Source organism: Phycodurus eques, chromosome 7 (genome assembly GCF_024500275.1).
Source record: "Phycodurus eques isolate BA_2022a chromosome 7, UOR_Pequ_1.1, whole genome shotgun sequence".
Lineage (NCBI taxonomy): Eukaryota > Metazoa > Chordata > Actinopteri > Syngnathiformes > Syngnathidae > Phycodurus > Phycodurus eques.
This window is the reverse complement of record NC_084531.1, coordinates 14,983,911-15,007,258: the sequence shown is the minus strand read 5'-3', so window position 1 is coordinate 15,007,258 and position 23,348 is coordinate 14,983,911. Positions and strand designations below refer to the sequence as shown.

The window sequence follows — 23,348 nt, the reverse complement described above, 5'->3', positions numbered from 1 at the left end:
TCCTCTTTCACAATCTACACTGGAAGCTTGAAATGTAGCACAAATATCCACAAGCTGTGAGATCTCCTTTAGCTCCTCACATCTAAGTGCTGCAGCAAACATATCTGAGAATGTGCTGATTGACCCCTGTTTACACAATTAGAAACTGCCTCCCCCTATGACAAAGTTTGCCATATTTTCAGTCCATATTTGGTCAAGGTTTCTGGAAACGGGCTTTTTAATTTTCAAGCTTTTCGGTAAATCAAATCTGAAAACCCTACTAAAAATCCTACTAAATTCTCATGAACTAATGTTGAACGACTACACGGGGCATGTCACGCAATGAACAATAGAGGGAGACTCCTCTCCACTATTGCGCTTGTGCATCTGCTTAATGGAAAGTCCAATTCAGACACATCATAAAAATAAATCAGCCTCACTGGAAGATTTTCATTCTGAATATTGAAGATAGCACACAAATCTGTTGCAAATTTGTGATGCCTGCTGTACACAAAAGAACACTTTGCTTATCAAATAGCATGCGGTGGTGTTATTCAATGAAAAATGAAGCATATAGCTTATAAATAAATGATGTTATTGGTATTTTAGACTCCAACTTACTTCCTTTCTCACCCTGTTGGCGTTGGTTGCGTGTTTGTTTTCTTGACAGTCACTTCTCACGTCGTCTTTCTTCTTTTTCCCTGAGCATTAAGTGACTATGACAAAAAAAAAAAAGAACTGGGAGTGTGCAGGGCTACCTTGGCTCGGGGAACATAATAAACCTGCTGAAAAAGAAGATGGAAGGTAGATGCAGTCAGAGTGTGAGGAAGTGTGAAAGGTCGGAGGTAAATCAAAATAGGCAATTAGTGGAAAGCCTGTAGCACACACACACACACACACACACACACACACGCACACACGCACACACACGCACGCACACACACACACACACGCGCGCACACACTGAAGTGAGGGTCACACCGGTGTTCAGACGTCTTTTTTTTTTCTTTCTTCCAGACAGCACTAATCGATTTGGTGACCCCTGTGAATGACTTTTAGTGTTTGAACACAGCTCTGTGTGTGTATGTGTGTGTGCGTGTGCGCGCGCGCGCGCGCGCGCGAGAGAGAGAGAATATTTGTAAGTGTCCCACCGCATGCAATCCTAAATTAAATGTCTTTAATGTGAACCGTGCTGTGAATGAGACTGATGGGAACACTTTCATCAGGGTAATGTCTTTGGGGTATACGCGCGCACGCACGCACCCACCCACATATGCACACACGCACACACCTCCAAAGAGCCACATTGAGAGTGTGTGCAGGGGGAGACAGAACATAACCCAATTGGGTAACTGTTGTAGCGCATTCGTGTTTTCAAATGCAAGCACGCATGTGCGCGCGCAGACACACACGCACTGGACCCTATGCACTGTCCATGATGTGGTTCAAACCTGTATGGTGGTATGCATTCAAGTGCCGATACTTGTGCTTCCTCAGTTTTACTGACACACACACACGCGCACACACGCACACACTCTAACAGTCGCTCACACACTCGTTCAGTCATTGCGAGAAATCGGCTTGCACGCTGAGGACAGTGAGGAGGGGATGTGCGCGCGCGCTATACGTGGAAGTGAGCCCACTCTGCACACAGGAGCCAGGTGTCAAGGAGCTTCATTTGGTCATTCTTTTTATTTTATTATGGTGGGGTGGGAAAAATGACGAATTCATGATTTGAACCACTACTGGACGTGGGGACCATTTGTGCCTGCTTTTGGTGACCATTGAACGCGACGTTGATGGGCATTAAAGCGCATGGAGGGAGCCTGTGAGAGAACACAATGGCGGAACTTGAAGTTTGCAGGAATCTCAGTTTGGAAAGGGGTAAGTTTGATGATACGTATTATTAAAGTGAGTCATGCTGTGCCAGATGAGCGTAAAGTCTCCAATGCGCATGCAAAGCGACGCGGGCTTGTTTTGTTTTGACTGTGGCTGGGACTTGGATTACATAACATGCAACAATGCAACGTGAACTAATTGGTCAGTGACGAGAAATTGTATGTCAGAAATGTCCGTTTGGTGCGTGTCACTAGGGGTCAGGAAAGCCTCAAATTGTCAGCCCATGGAGAGCAGTAAATGCGTGTGTGGGATGTTGAAGCATCATTGCTGCATTTTGGGTGAGAAGCTGTCACATGACATGCTTCATTCCCTTTTAGGACAAGAATAGAGTTGCTTTTTTTTAGCTTGTTTTTGCTCTCTGTCTGTTGCTATCATCCCCCCGTGCATAGGAAATGGCTTTCCCTGAAAATCCTCCTAAAATGTGCTTGTAAAATGTGTCTCCTCCTCCACGCTGATGCCCCATGATGATGATGATGATGATGATGATAATGATGAACATCAGCATGTTGGCGCGCTCTCGTCTTCCTCTCCGTTGCCCCAGGCCAAAGAAAACAGCTAACGGACATCAGGGGAGCGCATCTCATCTCCTCGCCTCTCGGCTCCTCTTTTGAGTGAATTTCCTTCTGTTTTGTCTCCTTTGTATGGAAACGCGTACTGAATAATGCAAGGACCAACAGCTGCCGTCTAATATCTGTCAGACTATTTCATGTATACATTGGAAGCTCTAAACCTTCAACAGAATCCCATTAAGGTTGCCAATTTTCCACATTCCAGGGTCAAAATGTCTCAATCATAAAACCTTTATGAACTGAACAGGTGACATTTTGCAACATTCTAACATTCGTAACTGCCATACAAATGTAAAAATAAGTTTACCACTGGTAATATTAGGATGTAAAACCAGTTAGTCTTAACTTCAATCAAGAAGCCGGCCTTGACTGTGCTGGCACACAATATGCTGGGTTCTGCAATTGGTTTTCCTGAACGGCCGACCGTCAGCCACTAGTTTTGCTGTAATTGGAAATTTCAATTACAGGCGAACAGCGTTGCAAGTCGTATCACAATTTGAGTTTTCACAACAAAAATGACCTTTGCAGGTATAAAGTGAGAACTATATTTGTAATGTACCTCCATTCATCCATCCATTTTCTGAGCCGCTTCTCCTCACAAGGGTCGCGGGCGTGCTGGAGCCCATCTCAGCTATCATCGGGCAAGAGGCGGGGTACACCCTGAACTGGTTGCCAGCCAGTCGCAGGGCACATATAAACAAACAACCATTCACACTCACATTCACACCTACGGGCAATTTAGAGTTGTCAATTAACCTACCACGCATTTTTTTGGGATGTGGGAGGAAACCGCAGTGCCCGGACAAAACCCACGCAGGCACGGGGAGAACATGCAAACTCCACGCAGGCGGGGCCGGGATTTGAACCCCGGTCCCCTGAACTGTGAGGTAGACGCTCTAACCAGTCGTCCACCGTGCCGCCTGTAATGTACCTGTGGGTATAAAACAAAGCGTGGAGAGTCTCTGTCACCCAAGTGCAGTCAATGAATGGGGTTATCATTGCCAACGTCCTCTCAAATATCCAAACTCTATCCTTTCTTTCTCACCTGTCTTCTCTCATTGTATTTTTGTTATGTAGCTTCAGCAGCGAGGGCAATCAGCTTCTTCCTTGAAAATCGCTCCACGTTGTTTTTGGTCCTATAATATATGTGGTGCCTCAAAATTAAAAAAACCCACGGTCGCAGTTTTTTCGTTGCAGCGAGTTGGTGTGCGAGGGTCAATCGTCAGGTGGACGTGTGTGATAATTTGATCGCAAGTGCATTTTGTTTTTTAACATTATCAATTGGTGTTATAAGAAGTTAACCACTGCGAGAAATAAAATGCTATGACTTGACTTGTCTTTTAATGCACATCAGAGGCAAAAACGTCACAAACACCTTAATGGGGCGTAACGGTAGAGTCAAACATATTTTTTTTTTTGCCGTTCCATTTCAGATAGAACTCGCAGAAGCACTACATTGCAAGTTTGCACAGCCATTGCAGCTTCGCACATTCAGATGATTAGATGCTTGCGCACGTCGGTTCCAGCACCTGGGACAGCGATAATTGATCTCAACGCAAATGGTCGTGGGAAGTCGGAGTTGAACCGGCTAGACGTCGAGTCGACTCAACTTTCTAGGTATTTACGTCTGGATCGGATACATGAATCGGTAGATAGCGCCTTTTGTTTCAACCCACCATTTTTCAGCAATTTAAGCAAATAGTATTGGAACACGTGACCGACGGGAGGGTCTCGTTGCATTCAGTTAAGCACACAGTAAATAGCGCTGCTACATTTACACCACTTAGAGGTAGCGATACAGTATTATGTTTTCTTCAGGACTGATATCGATACCGATTATTAGTAGTCAAGGTAACCAATATTTAGAGCCGAAATATTCATTTGCATTTCAAGGGGAAATATGTGTCAAAATGTGGAACAATACAAAAACCAACACTTCATTTAAATACAATTTTAAGCATATGCTTATTTAACAGCTTTTCAGATTTTCAACATGCTCAACTTTTTGTTTTTAAATCTGAAGCAATAGACAGCTTTGTTTTAAAATTCTTACAAAAGATGCAGGGAGCTCCCAGGCTCAGCATTGTTTTATAAAGTGAAAAGAAAACTCAAACAAATGAAAGATCCCTAAAGTTTTCCACAGCAAATACAGTTTTCCAAAATTTCAACATAACTGAAATGTTAATCTTTCACTTATCACTGTTTAAATTCAAGCAGAAACAAGTGCAGGCAGTTCTCAGGGTCAGCAGCCTCGCTTATATAGTTAACAGGACATTTGAATAAATTGTTCCCTGAAGTTTACCCAGCTTCAAAATGATCTCTTATTGGTCATTGGATTAAAGAAAGAAAAAAGAAAAAAAAAAGGCAGCTGCTGATATACATTACATCAACCCAGCCGATAATCGGTCTATCACAAGTTAGGGCTGTCACCAAGATGAAATGTGCTGAGAGACGCATTCTGAAACGTTTTTAGTCTCCAAAACATTGCTCTCAAATAACAGTGAGAGTATCGCGTCATCTTTCAAAGGCTCCCACAACGAAGAGCAGCTTGTGCTCGCATACGTTGGAGCTGGAACATTTGTGCTCCGACATCCCCTCTGCCCGGAAGCTCGGCCGGCTAAGTAACTTCACTTCTTACACCCGTCCGGTGCGCCTGGATGAGCGTCCGTGGCGCTTCTGTGGCTCCTCAGTTTGCTTGACAAGAGTGGCTCCTCTGCCAAAGATACTATACGTCCATCTTCTCACAGCCGAGCAGCCGCGCCGTCTTTGCGAGGAAGAAAGTGCCAGGTTAAACCTGGCAGGGGGGAGTCAACATCAATATGTGTGCGCACACACGTGCGCGCTGTAATGAAGACTTCCGTTCCCCCGCTTTGATGCCGGAACAGAACTCCTCCCTCCTCCCCCGGAGCACGCTCGGTGTGCACACATGATCATGCCGCACTAGTCACGTGCTTATTTGGATTCCACGGCCTCCCCAAGGGAAACCTGGCAACTCATTTGCAGCACAGGCGACATCAGCACTGCATTGGGCGCTTCCTAATTAGCAGAGGAGAGAGACTGTGAGACAAATGTGAGAGTCATTTCCCAATGTTGCTCAACCTTTCATGATGCTAATGGGATAGTGCACAGATTTTCGTGTGGCTTTTTCTCTCTGTACACTCCCCTCAAAGGTTTTGGGACAGTGAATCCAATTCCTTCATTTTTGTTGTCGACTAAAAGATGTGACACGAGATCATTTCTACTTTTATTTACATCTGCATCAAATACATGCTGTAATTTAGAAGATGGCACTTTAGTTTGAAACTACCAATTTTGCATGTGAGGGATTGGAACGTGTGACCTAGAGGTATGTATTGTTGCCCTTTACGTTGATTATTCAAACAAAAATGTCTTAGGTTTCAGTTTCAGATTTGGCTTTTGCCTGTGAAGACTACATCTACAGTCGAGGTGTAACTAGAGCTGGGTCGTAACGCGCTGCATTTACTGCGCTACATTTTTTGGGGGGAGGTGGGGGGGGGATACATTGTACTTGTCAGAGGACAAGTGGTTCAGAAAATGGATGGATGTACTTCTCAGAGTAGTTTTAATGCAGTATTTTACTTTTACTTGAGTAGTTTTGTTTAGAAGAAATGGTACTTTAACTTTGTCACATTGGTACATATCGCTTAAAACATTTCTATCTATCTATCTATCTATCTATCTATCTATCTATCTATCTATCTATCTATCTATCTATCTATCTATCTATCTATCTGTCTGTCTGTGTGTCTGTCTGTCTGTCTGTCTGTCTGTCTGTCTGTCTGTCTGTCTATCTATCTGTCTATCTGTGTATCTGTCTGCCTGCCTGCCTGCCTCTCTCTCTCTCTCTCTCTCTCTCTCTCTCTCTCTCTCTCTCTCTCTCTCTCTCTCTCTCTCTAAATCACGGATATATTTGCGGATTTGAAAAACACGTGCAAATAATTTTGAGACATATCTCTCCCCATAGTCAGAGACTTCCGCCTTGGGTGCTGTCACGAACTACTGGTGCCGGCGTCAGGTACTCCCATGACTGCAAACAGTCTCCACGGCCTCACACAGAAGGAAAGTTTTCAAAGTGACAAATCTTCATGAAACCTGGTTAAAAACAACAAAGAACGGCCGATGTAATCTCTGGCTGGTGAGGCACATATCTAACAAACGGACACTACAATACGTACATTATTTTCTATACATTTTATGCTTGTAATCTTTTTGTTTAAAGTGTGTTAGGGGTAGGATTATCGTAATTTCTCATGTATAATGTTTTTTTTTCTAAAAATTTGTATCGAAAGTCTATAGAGCGTATTATACATCAGTAAGAAAATTATTTTTTTTTTTACATCGTATAAACGTATACCGGTACCTAGGGGTTGAGAAAATGGTGTACTTTCATTCCAATATGATATCTAATATCCAATGTTACAAATTGAAATATAATATCGTAAATTCTTGCTGCTTATCTGAGAATCATGACGTCCTCGCGGCGCAGCAATAGCATATCTGTCTGGATGGATGGAAAGGAATTCCTTATTTTGGGCGTGCGCATTATACACGAGCATGTATTATACACGGGAAATTAGCGTGTATAAAAACTATCGAAGATTTTCTTCTATAGCAGGTGGATCTGGAATATAACCCCCGTGATGAACAGGGCTTCACTGTGTATTAAAACCTCCAGTAGAGGAACGAATGAAGTCAAGTCCTTAGAGTGACAAGCCAGCCGTCTTCTCTCCGCCTTTAATCCACTCTCTGCAAGGCCTCCGGGGCTTCCATGACTCGTTTTCATTAAGGCGTCAATTTACGTTTTCAATCCAGCGTTGGCATCGTGTGATGAAATGCAGCCATATGCTATTCACTTGTTTTGGCTCGTGATGGAGTCTGGATTTGCAGCACATTAATGTCACACCTGCGATTTGGGCATTTGTCCTAGCCCCGCATCATCATTCACACAGCTGTGAAGAACCACAGTCATTTTATGGAAATAAGGCACAGGCTTAACTCTTATTAAAGAAGAGGTATTGAAGTTGCTTTCATCACAGGGTTAGTAGTTCTGCTATTCTCCTATCACAGCAGACCAGACTTTTTTCACTGCGTTTACACTTATGTACATTAGAGGTTGGTCAACTCATTAACACTATTATTCACTCACAGGCTGCAGAGGCCCTTTGAACTCTCTTGCTAGCCAAAACAGCAGCACCCACCGAAGCATTTAAACAGTCTCTCAGAATCGTGGTGACTGTAAATGACTCTGAAAGTTCTGAACTCCTTTTTCTCAAAACACAGTTGGGAAAACATACAGTAGCTACAATGTCAAAAATGAGTTTGACACCCCTGGCTTACAGCATCACATAGTATCATCAGCATATTTCAACAAAGATAAAGAGACAGTGGAAGAGTTGCAGAAGGCATATAAGGACGTCCTTGGAAATGTGGTGGTCAGTTCATGGATCAACCAACTTTTAAGAATTTTCAGTTCCATATTAGAAAACAGCAAGTTGTGCAAAAAGTGCTGAAATGTAAAGGTTATAGTGCATTTTAAGTTCATCCTGAAATTTCACCCAAAAATATGTGCGATATTAACTTTTGGTGACATTTTTGTTTGGTGGTGTGCAGTGTGATTTTTCTGTCAGGCCGAAACCTTGTATGTCCAAAAAACTATAAATCTTTTCACAAATCGCTACTATTCGTCTGTTATTTTTTTTCACATTATTTAACAATTTAAAGTGTTCAAAAAGCTTGAGAACAAATCCATGAACTCTTTTGAACATTTGAATTGTCTGAGAAGTGTCATAAAACTCCGCCTCTTCCCTCCATCTGCGGGAGCCGTGCGGCATTATATCCCCTCTTGATTGAAAGTCTGGATGTTTTTCAGACAATAGTGAAAATCGTGATGCTATATACATTTGAGTGAGCCTATTTTATTCAAACGTTCGTGCACTGAATTCTGTCAGCCGCGAAGGTAAGTGCATGCAAATTCATTTCCTTAAACTGTTTAGTTAGCTCATCGTTTTATTTATTGGATCACTCATGGCTCCCCAGACCTTTGAAAAAGAGTTCAGGAAGATGATGTACACTTGTAACACAGTCGTTTGCTTTTGTGAAGTACCAAAGGCTTTTTGTCTGGTCGGGCGGTCAGTGTGAGCGCAGACCTGGCTTCGGTGGCGTATTTAATCATTCATTCAGTCATTAATTTTCCGTGGTGCTTATCCTCACTAGGGTCACAGCGTATTAAATTCGTGATGAACATGATTTGGGATGTGGTGTTTGTTGACTCAAGTAAGAGGGTGCCTGAAAACTAGCGATGTTGGAGATATGAGAATTCCGCACGACAGCGACGATTATGTGCCTTGGCTCACTAAAGGTTGGGAAACACTGAACTAAAAAGAGAACCCTTGGTGTTTCCCAGGGTTTATTACAGTAATATAATATACCCAGAGAGCACGACTGCAATTGAAAGCATTTGAGTGTGTAACGGACAGATGGATGGCCTCACATATCCCACATGTCACACGCTTAATGCCGGTGCAATATCATGGCTGTTATGTCACACAGGGGCGGTTATCCCCCCTCGCATCCCGCCGGTTGACCCTCTGAGTGCAGCGGATAGCAGGAGACTTGTCCATGTGCGCATCTGCCTCACTCTATCATCATCTGCTCAACAATAACAATTTCAGAGGCTAAATGTGTGCATCAGTCAAGGATGTAGAGTAGAGTAAATGACCAGGAGGAAGATGTGTGTGTGTGTGTGTGTGTGTGTGTGTGTATTTTCCGGGAAGGAGATGAAGGTACTGACACACATCAGAGGACGAGGATGAGCAACGGGTGCTCCTCAGCCGCTGCTTGTGCTTGGCAGCGAGGATTTTCCTGTGAAGTGTCCATCGAGAGCCACAGACAGCGCAACTGACTGCTCGGACTACTCTTTGGACAGCTTTTTTGTTGTTGTTGCAAACTTTCGTCTTTTTCCTGGAGTGGAACAAAAATGGAGGAAATCTATTTTTCGCTCTTTGGTCCCACCGCACACAAAGTGCCAGCCACTTTAATTTGCGGATCTGCAGAAAAATCGGCAGCGTTAGCTGTAGCGACCCTGCTGGCGCGGAGCGTCGAGCACATTGGCGGCACCCTGGCTGCGCCCCCAAAATGCAGACTAACACTGATAGGTGAGCGTGTGTGTTTGTATGCTGAAATCTCATCTTCTTGTTTGTGAACTTAGAATTCATGTGCATACGAGTCATCTCTGCAACGGATCTGTGTATACACGATTGCTACACTCATTGGTCTAAACATTAGGCACACATGCATAAACCGTATTTTAGTATACATTTACGATTTGTTTATTATTGTGGTTGTGACAGAGCCGACGTGTGTAATCTAGTGTTGTTCTGTCGTCAGTGCTTGTTTTAGGATATTTGTCATTTGATTGTTCAGTTGTACCAAATAAAGTGAACGTAAGGCAAACGAAAGGCACCAAGAAACTTGTGGTATAAGTAGGTAGGCTACATATTTCTGTAGCCGTCAGAGATTTTCTTTTAGAACAAATACAAGTGTTGTAATATTATAATTGATGTCTTTTGCATTGGATTGCGTCACACTGTCCAAGTGGATAAAACCACTCAAGCAGCAGTATGTTTTGTTGCTGTCTCGTTAGCGCTGGTCTGATGACTTATGCTGTTTGCGTGTGTTTGTGGACAAACATGTTGCATATTGATCATGTATTTGTCATGCTGCTTCCGCCACTGCTATTTAAATCAGCAAATGAATAAGCAGAAGCTCATGTTTATTCATTGGCAGTATCCTGGCGACGACTGTGTGGCTTTCACTGCCTGCAGTCTTCAATGCTGCGTTACTCGTGCTGTCTGATTTGCCGTGGATTCTACCATCTGTCACGTGTGCATTTTTAAGCGTTAGCTTGTCCATCAATCAAAACGGATGAGTCGCTCGATAACAATAAGGAAACAATACTTCAAGTCGTATAGGAGGGCCAAACTTTGACACTGGTCCTTCATTCAAATTTGGTTGTAGGAGGCTTCATGTCATGTGACAAAAAATATAGAGTGGAACCGTCATCATGTGAGATTTCCGCATAGTGAGCATCTAAAAGATTTACTGACAAGTGTATTTTGCTTTTTCTTTGACTTTTCCGTGCTACTAAAATGTGATCATAACCATAGATTAGAAAATGCTATTCACTGAGACATAGGAATGACTTTGGCTTTTCAGTACAATATGAACAATACAATTAATTATCACACATACATACACAAAACGCTAAAGGAAAATGGGCAGATTTTTTTTTCTGCTCGTTGAACAGAGGTCTAGTGAGATGCAGTCTTTCAGGTTTTTGTGTGAAATTTTCAAATATATTTTCTCCAAAAATGCAGTTGGTTTACAAATCCAAAGCTCTTTGTGACGTTTTAAATTGCTGTATAAAAAGTGTCCGTCTTGATCCAAAATGATGAAAGGTGTGGGTGCTAATGTGACACGGGCGAGTGGGTGTTCTCTGTGTCCTGACTTGATCTTCATTGTGTGCATCAGAGAGAGGACAAGCTTTGTTCAACCACGTCACTGCCATCAGCTCTTCTATTAAAATATGTTTGAATTTGCTACTTCAAAGCTTTCATGTGCTATCTACGCTTAGGGCCAGCAGCTTACATGTGTGCCTCCCTGAAAAATAAATACGAGGAACAGAAAAAAAGGTTTAAAGATGATGAAGATCAATTTTGTCCCACTTTATCCAATCAGAAATATTTTCAGGGAGGTTGCACCATTAAATATGACAGACAGAAAATGGATTTTTCCTGACACAGTTTTGCAAAGTGGAGTGTGACTCGGTGAATTTTAGCCTGATTAATGCTACACAAATCATTTGGTTGAGGGAACATCAAATCCTTACACGAACCTGATGAGGACTAAAATGGCTCTCAGTAGATTGAGGAGCACCCACAAGGAAGAACAATAATGCCAGGTAGTCGCTTTTCCATGCCCCCCCCCCCCCACCCCCGTGTAGTTAATTTTGACTGATCACACTACAAAGTACACTGGAACCGCTACTGTTAAATGTCCCTAAAGTTGTATGAAGTTCAGACTCTAAGCAAAACTATATGCCTCTAAAGGCACACAGAACTTCAGAGATTGAACCACCGCCATGTATGACTTCATATGAGACTTGAGCACCGTGAATATCTAAAGGATTAACAACGCAAGGGCTTTTTGTTGTTGTTGCTTTTTTTTCTGTTTTGTTGTAATTCTCCCACAAAAATGTGACACTTTTTGATCAAAAGGAAGAATGATTGATGATTGTCCTTATTAACTCTGCATAACAAACATTATTGGCATAAAAAGAAAAAATGGGATGATAACAATCAAGCCAGCAATGGAATGGAATTACTTTTTTTGTCCTAGCCAATTTTGTCACCGGTGTATATGAGTAGTTGACTCATTGATGATCAGCCCTAGGAACTCTGCCTAGCAACAAGTGACCAGTGTAACAAATCTGAACAGTTCTACGATACATTAAATTTTGCTGTGTTTGCTCGATAGTTAACATTTAAACAGAACTTACTGCAATATAGGAAAGTGGTATGCACGACTCTGTCCTGGTTGCTGAGTGGATACTGTTCCACTCCAGTGCTCTTGGTGGCAGTATAGAACTTTACTATCTGGTTGGAAGGTAGAAGAAGACATCTTTTTTTCCTTGCAATCAGGATTTCCCTTATGATAAATGCAAAATATATACAGGGCTAAGCAATTATATTAGACCGCCTGGCATAAAGAGACCATCCTATAGAGTATCATGAAGTGCTTTAATATGGACTATTTCAGTAACATCCACCCATCCATTTTCTATAGCGCTTGTCCTCCTTGGTTACGGGTGAGCTTGAGCCAATCCCAGTTGATTTGGGGGAGAGAAGCCGGGTACACCCTAGACACGTCCCCAGCCAATCATAGGGCACATAAAAACAAACAACCATTCACACTGAGGCAAGCAATTCTTCTTCAATGAACCTCACACGCACGTTTGCAAAATGTGTATGTGCGGGAGTACCCAGAGAAAACACGATTCGAACCCAGAACCTCAGAATTGTGAAGCAGACGTGATCGCTAACCAATCAACTACTGTTTTCCTCTTTCAGTCCCCCTGGTTTCAAATATGGTAAAATGTGTCTGATGTCAACATTACACATTAAGACAAGATGCCAAACTGCCACCTATTTAAAGAACTGGCGAGGATAATAATAAATAAATCAATACAGCCTTGCTTTATCCCCTTTAGCTTGTTTCCCCTCATCCTCCTCTTCATCTTCCTCCTCTTTTTTTTTCTCTGCGAAAACATTGTCACATATGTACATGCTGAGGGAATTGCGCAGTTCCCCAATGGTGGCAGTGTGTGTGTGTGTGCCTGCGCAGATTCCCCCCCTCTCTACCGTATTTATGATGTTACGTAATTAAACATCTTGCTAGAAGCTTGTCGCGCCAGACTCATGCAGTTGTAGCCTGAAACCGAGATAGGACACCCAGAAGAATATGCTCTGTCTCGCTCTCTGGAGCCAGGACTGTAGATTGTAGATCAACAGCATGACATTCCCACACTGGCCACATTTGAGATCCACCTGTTAATGAAGCTGTGGGCTTTAGAAGATTGTGTGAGATAAATAATGCACACCTATTTTCTTGTCTCGGATGAATTAATTTTTTCCTCCATGTTTCAGTGTCCTATTATTTTCTCAGCACTGAAGGGTTCACACTATACCCGTCATGCCTCATCAGCAGGGGTGATTCTGCGTGAAAGGCAGTCAAATCTAATCTAGATAGCGCTGGTTTGCTTTCTTCCCAATATGTATTTTATAGTTAGTACAGAGCAGCGTTTCGGGGAGCATTAAATATCAAAAGCAGAAAAACATGAGGTTCAAGTTAGCACATCTGCCTCACAGTTCTGAGGACCCGGGTTCAATCCCCGGCCCCGCCTGTGTGGAGTTTGCATGTTCTCCCCATGCCTGCGTGGGTTTTCTCCGGGCACTCCGGTTTTCTTCCACATCCCCAAAACATGCGTAGTGTGAATGTTAGTGTGAATGGTTGTTTGATCATGTGTGCCCTGTGATCGGCTGGCAATCAGTTCAGGGTGTACCCTGCCTCTCGCCCAGAGTGAGCTGGGATTGGCTCCAGCACGCCCGCGACCCTAGTGAGGAGAAGCGGTACGAAAAATGGATGGATGGCATATTCTCTCATTGGTGCGTGCGTCTGTTTTTTACACACCTGGCTTGCGCGCCGTCAAGGTGCGATGAATCTCCCGTAATGACTTCTGACACACCCACCATGGATACCAGTTGAATACGTGCGCCCCAACACAAGAGGTGTGACTCATTGAAGTCTGAGGCTCGCTGGAATTCCTGCATCGTGGAGTTTTCCTGAGACGCATGAATGCCATAGATATCTATTTGGGATGTTATGTCACATTGTAAATGTGACATTAACTCCTGTAGCGAATACGGAAGTTATCATCGTGAGTGAAATGTGTGCACCGCTCAGGTAACAGGCTACTTTGAAGGCACACGGGTTTTTCTATTCTGTATTTAATAAATCCAATAAATGTAATTTAGTCAGAAGACTGCTCAAACGTGAACGCATGTTTGGCGCTGGGCCATCAATAGAAAAGCGAGTAAGCCAGCTGTTTTTGATCAGGTTTGCCCAGCAACCGTGCTAGTGCCACACATGTCACTTAAACGGATTTCAAGGCCGACAACGATATAGATAAAATAAAAACAAAGGATTCAAAATCGAACTCACCATCGCGTCATTAAGAATGACTACAGTTTTTGTGAGGGGCGCTTTCAGACAAACTCCAAACCGCCAGCCCCAATGAAGCTGTAATGTGAAAAATAAGTCAGCTGGCGCCAATTTTTTTTTTCTTCACCAATTAATAAGATTTATTATGCCGACGTTTGGCCGTCGGTGTAACGTGGTAGGGACACTACGGCCCTTGGGCAATCTGTGACCATGTAAGGGCCGAGTTGTCTCCCGCACCATCAGCCCGAGTCAGCCGCCGTGCCGGGCGGGCCGTCGCCGGCCGTCAGCTGCCGTCGGAGCACAGGAGCAGTTAACTGAATTAAAACATGCAATATGCTGTTTTACCTACCCGGGGCACTAAACTTACTACAGCCTCTGGAATGCAGATGAGGAAACGTACTTAAATCTTTGGCAGAATGCGCACTCAGCCAGATATGAGAGGGAACGCCATACTTCAGGGGTACTCCACCCAGAGCGAGGTGTGCAAATGACAGAATTAAGCGGATTGGCAGAATGGGCACCCGCGGGTGAATACGCCCCGATAACAAGGACACATCCGAGTTACATAATACAGACTGGATGGGTCTTGTTGGCCCTGGCGCTCCATACTCCCACACCATCCATAAGAGCTGGAATGATGCTCGGTAGTCAAGATGATGAGGTAGCCCTGTATTGTGCGGTCCCTAACCTCCATGCAACATATAGTATACAGTGGATCCCCGAATATTTGTGATTTGTCATTTGCAAACTTGCATATTTGCATATTGTTTTTTCTTTTTTTTTTGGAAACTAGTCTCCATTATTTGCTGAAAATTGCATCTAAAGCAATAATAATACTACTTTGGCGCCATCTGTTGGAACCTTAGTGTTGTTATTAGGTTGAATGAATTGATAGTGTTTTGTCGGGGCGGCACGGTGGGCGACTGGTTAGCACTTCTGATCAGATTTTAAAAATAATTGATTGCATGGGACCTTCAATGCTCACTTTGGCAACGACAGTGAGACCTGGAAAGGCGTGATTCGGAGGAACGGCCCCCCCGATCAGAACCCGAGCGGTGTTCTGTTATTGGACTTCTGTGCTCATCACGGATTGTCCATGACGAACACCATGTTCAAGCATAAGGGTGTCCACATGTGCACCTGGCACCAGGACACCCTAGGTCGCAGTTCGATGATCGACTTTGTGGACATGTGTCATCGGACTTGCGGCCGCATGTCTTGGACACTCGGGTGAAGAGAGAGGGGGAGCTGTCAACTGATCACCACCTGGTGGTGAGTTGGCTCCGATGGTGGGGGAAGATGGCGGTCCGATGTGGCAGGCCCAAACGTATTGTGAGGGTCTGCTGGCAACGTCTGGCGGAATCCCCTGTCAGAAGGAGTTTCAACTCCCACCTCTGACAGAACTTTGCTCATGTCCTGGTGGAGGCGGGGGACATCAAGTCCGAGTGGACCATGTTCTGCACCTCCATTGCTGAGGCGGCCGATCGGAGCTTTGGCCGTAAGGTGGTCGGTGCTACTTCGAAGACCTCCTCGATTCCACCGACACGTCTTCCCATCAGGAAGCAGAGTCTGGGTTCTCTGAGGCGCGCTCTCCAATCTCTGGGGTTGAGGTCACTGAGGTGCTTAAAAAGCTCCTCGGTAGCAAGGCCCCGGGGGTGGATGAGATTCGTCCGGAGTTACTAAAGGCTCTGGATGTTGTAGGGCTGTCCTGGTTGACACGCCTGTGCAACATCGCGTGGACATCGGGGACAGTGCCTCTGGATTGGCAGACTGGGGTGGCGGTCCCCCTTTTTAAGAAGGGGGACCGGAGGGTGTGTTCTAACTACAGGGGGATCACACTCCTCAGCCTCCCTGGTAAAGTCTATTCAGGGGTGCTGGCGAGGAGGGTCCGTCGGGAAGTCGAATCTCGGATTCAGGAGGAGCAGAGTGGTTTTTGTCCTGGCCGTGGAACAGAGGACCAGCTCTACACCCTCGGCAGGGTCCTCGAGGGTGCGTGGGAGTTCGCCCAACCAGTCTACATGTGTTTTGTGGACTTGGAGAAGGCGTTCGACCGTGTCCCTTGGGGGGTCCTGTGGGGGGTGCTTCGGGAGAATGACCCCCTGATACGGGGTGTTCGGTCCCTGTATGACCGGAATTAGAGTTTGGTCCGCATATCCGGCAGTCAGTCGGACTTGTTTCCGGTGAGGTTTGGACTCCGCCAAGGCTGCCCTTTGTCACCGATTCTGTTGCCTCTATTTCCTAAGATTTAAAATTGTGTGGAAAAGCCAAAAGTTTGGCTTTTCCACACAACAAAAGTTTGGTTTAAAGTTTGTGTAAAATGCCAGTGTGCAAATTTGTTTCCTCATGTGGGATGTTATCAGTTTGCATTAGTGTTCTTTAGGCTAGTATGCTATCTAATACTATTGATGAGCCTCATGTGAAGGTGGTTTGTTTGTGTTGGATAATTTAACTACTGAATAGTCATTTTTGTAACATGGGTTCATGATTGTGTCCATGCTAGATGCATGGTGTCGATGCTTTATCGTCTTCTCCGTTTTAAGTGCTTTGCCGCCATCGTGTGGCATTTATATGCAATTTCAAACGTCTTTTGGCTGGCATCAATCATTTGCAGCTTTTCGTTGTTTGCGGGAGGGCATGGTCTGAATAGCACTCGATTTGAGTGACGAGTAATGCTTGTAGGTTGTGTAAAGTACTGTTTATGTTTGTGTCAATGACGTGATTATCTCTTGGTGTAATATGGAGAGCAGACTGTTTCTTTGCTCAGCTATTCCTGAGGACTCACAACCTGCTCCTTATGAAATATACGTGTGCGTGTGCGTGTGTGTGTGTGTGTCTGTGTCTTTTTCTGCCTGCCTGTCTGTCTGTGTATGGGACATTCTCAGCGGATGCCAGGGATTGAGGGCAGAATCTTGTCTTTGTTGTGGTCCACTGCAGTAGATGGCATGCTGCTCATGTTATTGTGCAGCTGGCGGTGTAACATACGAGAGTACTGTAGTTCCCTGAGCTTCATTGTCAGCGCCATGATCCAACATCCAATTGGTTTGCTAAATCAATACAACTATACCACGCTGAAATAAAAAATTCCCAACACTCCCAGGATTGACATATGCCGACAGTTATGGACATCTATTGTATGAGGTATTACCCTAATGCCTATGTGCAATACCAGTATCTACTGTATATTTGGCGTGTTAAGTACCTTATTCCATCTGCTATAGAAAAGACAAATTAATGCCTCACCATCAGCAACAAAATGGGTAGTGACTAAATTGCAATATACAGGTACAATTGTTTAATATTATTTCAAAAATAAAGACATCCACCCTAGTAGATGCCTTGCCTCAGCTTCAATGAAAAATGTTGTATCTTTCATGCGTTGATGCATTTCATGGTCAGCGGCAGGCAGTCAAGCGAGCCGTCATCAAACACGACGTGCTGTCGTCTCCCCATCATTTCTATTCCTCTATTCTTCATTTCACAACACAACACGTTGTAATGTTATTATCTTCCTCCTCTTTGATGTTTCAGAATCAGAATCATCTTTATTTGCCAAGTATGTCCAAAAACACACAAGGAATTTGTCTGCGGTAGTTGGAGCCGCTCTAGTACGACAACAGACAGTCAATTGACAGAGAACACTTTGAGACAGACATTGACAAAAAACAGTCACTGAGCAATAAAGGGTTAATAGTTAATTGTGCAAAAGATGCAGACTCATCTAGCACTTAGAGCAGTTCGAATGACGAATATTGCAATAGTCCGGTGCAATGACCATTGTGCAAAGGGCGCCGAGACTTCAAGGAGTGTATGCGGTTTAAAGTGACGAGTAGTGCGATCATCTGGGACAGGCATACACATCCAAGTCTGTATAAAATACTGCATTCTGCATAAACACTATACAGCGGAACCTCAATAGAACGGACTAATAGGGGTGGGGAGTAAGTCTGATATAGACAATTCTGATTTTTTTTTTTTTTTTTTTTTATGAGGCCATATGCACCCATATTACTATACAGTAAAAAGCTATTGTTTTCTCGGTTTTTTTTGGCCTAAAATGCCCAGTACAGTACAAAGTAAATATGTAAATAAATATTAAGAAAAGCTTGAAAATGTTTGAAAGGTTCACAGTTTATCCAAACTGACTACGCCCGTGTGCTTGGTCATGATGACATTGTTGACGTACAGTACTCATCATAGGTGAGTTGCTTTCATGAGCTGCGAGGAATTCATGTGCTTCCGAGTTCCAAATCCATTGCTGAAGTTTAACGGCTTAAGGAAAAAAAACTGTTTCTTTACCAAAAATGGCATGTTCCAGACTTGTTTTTTGTACACCTCAGAGTTAACGCTGCAGCCATGCCACTCTCTCTCTGCTCTATGTACAATAGATATACCTCGGGAAGAACTCGTCTACAACATGCAATTTTTCTGTGCCTCAGTGGGTGCTGCTGTTTTGGTTAGCAACATAGTTCTATTAGAGAGCCTCTACAGAATGGTGTGTGAGTTGAGCAGGTGTACCTAAAGGACATTGGCTCTTCCCAGTGTGTTGAATGAAGCCGAGACATTTGCTTCCTCCCGCTCGGCGAGGCTGAGATGTTCTTCCTGTGCATCAATGACTCTGTGTCTCCGCTCTATGAGCTTCTTTCAGAACTCTCTCTCAGTGGATAGATGGCCTTGTGTTCACACACAGCCGCATCGCTCTATGCGCACTTTGTACTTCTGACCTTGACCACATCGACACATTAAAAGACAAATAAAAACACACACCTGTTCCCTTTGTGCCTTACAGTCACGCATACTGACCTAATTTATGTATATATATATATATATATGTGTATATATATATGTATATATATATATATATATATATAAATATATATATATATGTATATATGTATATACATATATATATGTATATATATATATATATATATATATATATGTATATGTATATGTATATGTATATATATATATATATATATATATATATATATATATATATATGTATGTATATATATATGTTTCTGTGTGTGTGTGTGTTTCCTCTTCAGTGGAGCGATGCATGAGTGTGATGCAGTCCGGGACGCAGATGGTGAAGCTGAAGGCAGGATCCAAAGGGCTTGTGAGGCTCTTTTACCTGGATGAGCATCGCTCCTGCATCCGCTGGAAGCCATCACGCAAGAGCGAGAAGGCCAAGAGTACGTTTGCACGCACGCACGATCGCTCGCGCACACGGCACTTGCACTGAGTCCGAATCAGGGTACGCTATTGATTCCAGGAGGGGAATTTAAAAATCCAGAATCCAAAATAACAAATGAATAAAAAAACATGAAAATACAAACACATGAAAATACAAAGATATTGAAACAAGAAAAAATGCAATGAAAATAAACCATAAAAAATATGAAATAATACACATAAAATACAGCCACATTACACTGAATATAAAACTACAAATGAATATTTAATATTTTTCTCTGTGGTCATCCAGCTGGTCGGGCCGGGCCAGGCCCGCAGGAGTTTCGCCTCTTACTTCACATACTCTGCACATTTGTATTACTCACACTGTACATATTTCACACATCGGGCATTCAGGTTCCCCTGGGAGGCTGGTGTGAGGCATGATGATGCGGATGCTGGGGCGGGTCTTGGCACCTGGCACCCGGTCGCCCTGATTCTCTGCCGACCTCCAGTTTTGCATCATACACACGTCAGTGGGGGTAGGGCAACGTTGGGCTGGGCAGGATACCCAGCCAGGAATTCCGGCACTCCGGCCTGCTCTGTGGCCCGCCATGCCTTTCCCCCCGCAGATTTTTAATGCACCATATACTGTACATTCGCACATCCTTTGGGGAGCCGGTTAGCCTGGGTGGGAGTGACGGTTGCGGGTCGTCATTGCCCCGTGACCGTCTCGCCTCACCCTCACAAGTCTCCCCAATTTTAATGCCCGACACCCCACCACACACGATCACGCTACAGGGCTAATGGTTGCCCGTCGGAGACCTGGTAACCATAGTAATAGGTTGGGTGGTGGGTATTCACATTTCTTTTGACTCCTGGGGCCTGCACCCCCCACCCTTTCTATTGTCGGGCCATGGGGAGACGGTGGTGCCCACCTCCCTGCCCTTGGATCCCCGTCTTCCTCTCCCTACCCTTGCCCCTCCCCTTGGCTGGGAGACCACCCTGGGTCCTGGGGAGTGGGTGGCGTCCCCCTGGCTGGGCTCCCCGTGGGGTGGGCGCGCTGGCTTTGCCTCCCCCTAGCGGGTGGCCACCCTTCCTCCATGTGCCTCCGTACACCAGTTGACTAACATGCATGTGATGTGGTGTTCATTCACTAATAAGTTCCATAGACACGCTATAGGCTTTAATCGCTTGTGCTGGGACCACTAATAATAACACAGGTTATATTAAGAGATCATCTCACAGGTTATTCCAGGTATTAAAAACCGCACCACTCGTCAGTAGCATTGCCTTGCTAATCATCCTGCCCTGTTCTGTCCTGTCCTGTCCTGTCCTTCCTCATCTTGTCCTCTTGGTTAGTTGTTGCATGTCCTCACTGGGTGTCACCACCGTCCACAAATAAGAAAATAATTTGACTTTTGTAACGTTACTTGTGGTCAAATATCTAGACGAGATTGTTCTGCTTTGGTTCACACCCTACTCCCCTCGTCCAGTCGGTCCCTCTGTTTATATTTTAAAATATGCAGTGTGAGAGGTGGATGACTGGTTAGCATATCTGCCTCACATTTCTGGGGACTGGGGTTCAAATCCTGGCCCCGCCTGTGTGGAGTTTGCATGTTCTCTCCGTGCCTGGGTGGGTAAAGCAAATGGATGCAGAGCAAGTATTTCAAACTCCCCTGTTTCACAGCAAATCTGTTCCAACACAAAAGGCACGTGTATCCCCCATTCTGCAAGGCCATTCAGCTGAACAGGACAATTTTTATTTATTATTATTATTTTTTTAAAGGCAAGTAGCACAAATTTAACTTCAACTGAGGTGTTGCCTACATTTGTCTCAAAACACAAGATTTAATTGCCCAGCAACAAATGTCAAAAGTCGTTATAGAAAGGGTTTTATGCAGTCCTCCTATTCCATTTTAAATGGCTCAAAAGTCACCCAGAAGCTTTGTGCGTGCCCGTGTGTGCCTGTGTGTGTGTGTGTGTGTGTGTCTGTGTTTGTGTGTGATCCTCACTGCTGGTGCCACTGAGAGGATTATACATTTTTTTCCATATCAACCCACTGAGATGCCTATGGATGTGTACGAACATGTTTAAAAACGACAGTTTGTGACTGTCAGCATTAGATAAGCCTCTTAAATATGCTCAGTCGTCCGAATTGTGAAATATGCACTCGTGCCTTGTTCTTTCCAAAAAATGCGTGTGCATGGGGTGTGCATGGGGTGTAAAATAATGCGGCCATATTGAGACTGTCCGGCAAGGATTATGCTGGAGGAGGGAAATGGATGATTCTGCAATGGATTGTGACAGAAACATTTTGGCTCGAAATAAAAAAAAAAAAAGTATCTTAAAAGGGCTGGTTTATTGGGTGCATCCAATATGGCACAATGGTTTTAAAAAAAAAATAGAAATAAAACATAAACATTGGCCTTACTGGATTTGAATTAAACCCTTTTCTCAATATTTAGGGATAATGTTATTGTGCTGGATGCAGCTAAAGGTTTTGTCACTATCCAGAGTATACAGTGTAGTCATACAGCCAATGAGGATTATCATTGTAAAGCCAAGTAATCTAACTTAATTACATATGTTGTACTGCATACATCATACGCCATTGCATTACATACATGCAACACAAACACACACACCATTCACTTTATAATGACCCCCTGCACAATCCAACGACATCCAATACAGGAACAATTTCAAAATGTCCGCAATTATAAAAGGTTTTAATTAAAATCGTCAAAGAGCTGTTAATATTACTTTTGTGTTCATTAACAAATATAGATTTTAAAAAAAAATTACATTCATGCCTTTAATTTGAATCCTAATTAACGTATTTTTGATGCAGTGAGGTTTTATTAAAACTGTGGGATAACTATAACTAACTTATATTATTACTTATAATTATAATAATTATTATAAATATAAATTTGATCTAATTTATTGAGGATTTTATTTAATGCAATTTCTTTCTTAATATTAATATTAATATATTTACAAATGTCTGCAGACAGTTATGACTTCTGATTAAACTGTGTGATTGCGATTAATATTATTTATGTATTTATTTATTTATAAGTGTATTATACTTAGTTTAATCCTTCATTGGATTCTTAATTTAATTTACTCTTAATATCAGTTTTAAAATATATATGTTTCAGTGAATACAACTCTTATTGGATTGCATTAGAATGTGCTGAAGGCGGCTTACCTAATAAAATGTCTAGGGACTAAAATTATTTTCCTCCCATGGCTTCACAGCAACGACACACACACACACACACACACACACACACACACACACAAACACACACACACCCAGAGTTGTGCTTCCTATTTTTCAAGTTGATATGTAAACATATGCATGTTAGCATAGATATTTGAGGCTTAGTGAGTATTTACATACATTATTGGATGGCTGGATCATTAGGTAAGTAGTTGTAGTCTTCTGATTTTCCATCCCCTCCTTCCCCCCTGTCAGTCACCATCGACTCGCTGTACAAGGTGACGGAGGGCGGCCAGTCGGCTAGCTTCCATCGGCATCCCGAGGGCAGCTTGGACCCAGCGTGCTGCTTCACGGTCTTCCATGGCAACCACATGGAGTCCCTGGACCTGGTTACGTCCAACTCGGACGAAGCTCGGACCTGGGTTACGGGTCTTCGCTACCTGATGGCCGGCATCAGTGACGAGGACTCTCTGGCCAAACGGCAGCGCACGCACGACCAATATCCTTTTCCCATGCAAAACCTAACATATAGTGGCCCAGGTAGTATTTTTTTGCTCAACTGCAGATGGGTGAGGAATTTATTTGAAAACACTCACGACAATGTTACCAGTACATTAATTTAATGTCAACTGAGGCAGACGAGGCAGAACAAATAGGTCAGGTAGGTCCGCGGAACATAAACCTGGACACGCACA

At 43.5% G+C, this 23,348-nt stretch overlaps 1 protein-coding gene across 8 annotated transcripts in view; it reads left to right on the top strand.

The window, feature by feature from the left end:
- The window catches only part of plch1 (phospholipase C, eta 1), an 83,442-nt gene that overhangs the window by 13,601 nt on the left and 46,493 nt on the right, over positions 1-23,348 (top strand). For 4 of the 8 annotated variants that reach the window (XM_061681296.1, XM_061681294.1, XM_061681301.1 and 1 more), the window contains 2 exons: positions 19,295-19,441; positions 22,909-23,152. In XM_061681296.1, coding sequence (XP_061537280.1) covers positions 19,295-19,441; positions 22,909-23,152 — 391 coding nt within the window. Of the gene's footprint in view, positions 1-1,559; positions 1,864-9,102; positions 9,623-19,294; positions 19,442-22,908; positions 23,153-23,348 lie in introns of those variants that run through there. The other 4 variants (XM_061681295.1, XM_061681302.1, XM_061681298.1 and 1 more) reach the window with 4 other exon arrangements.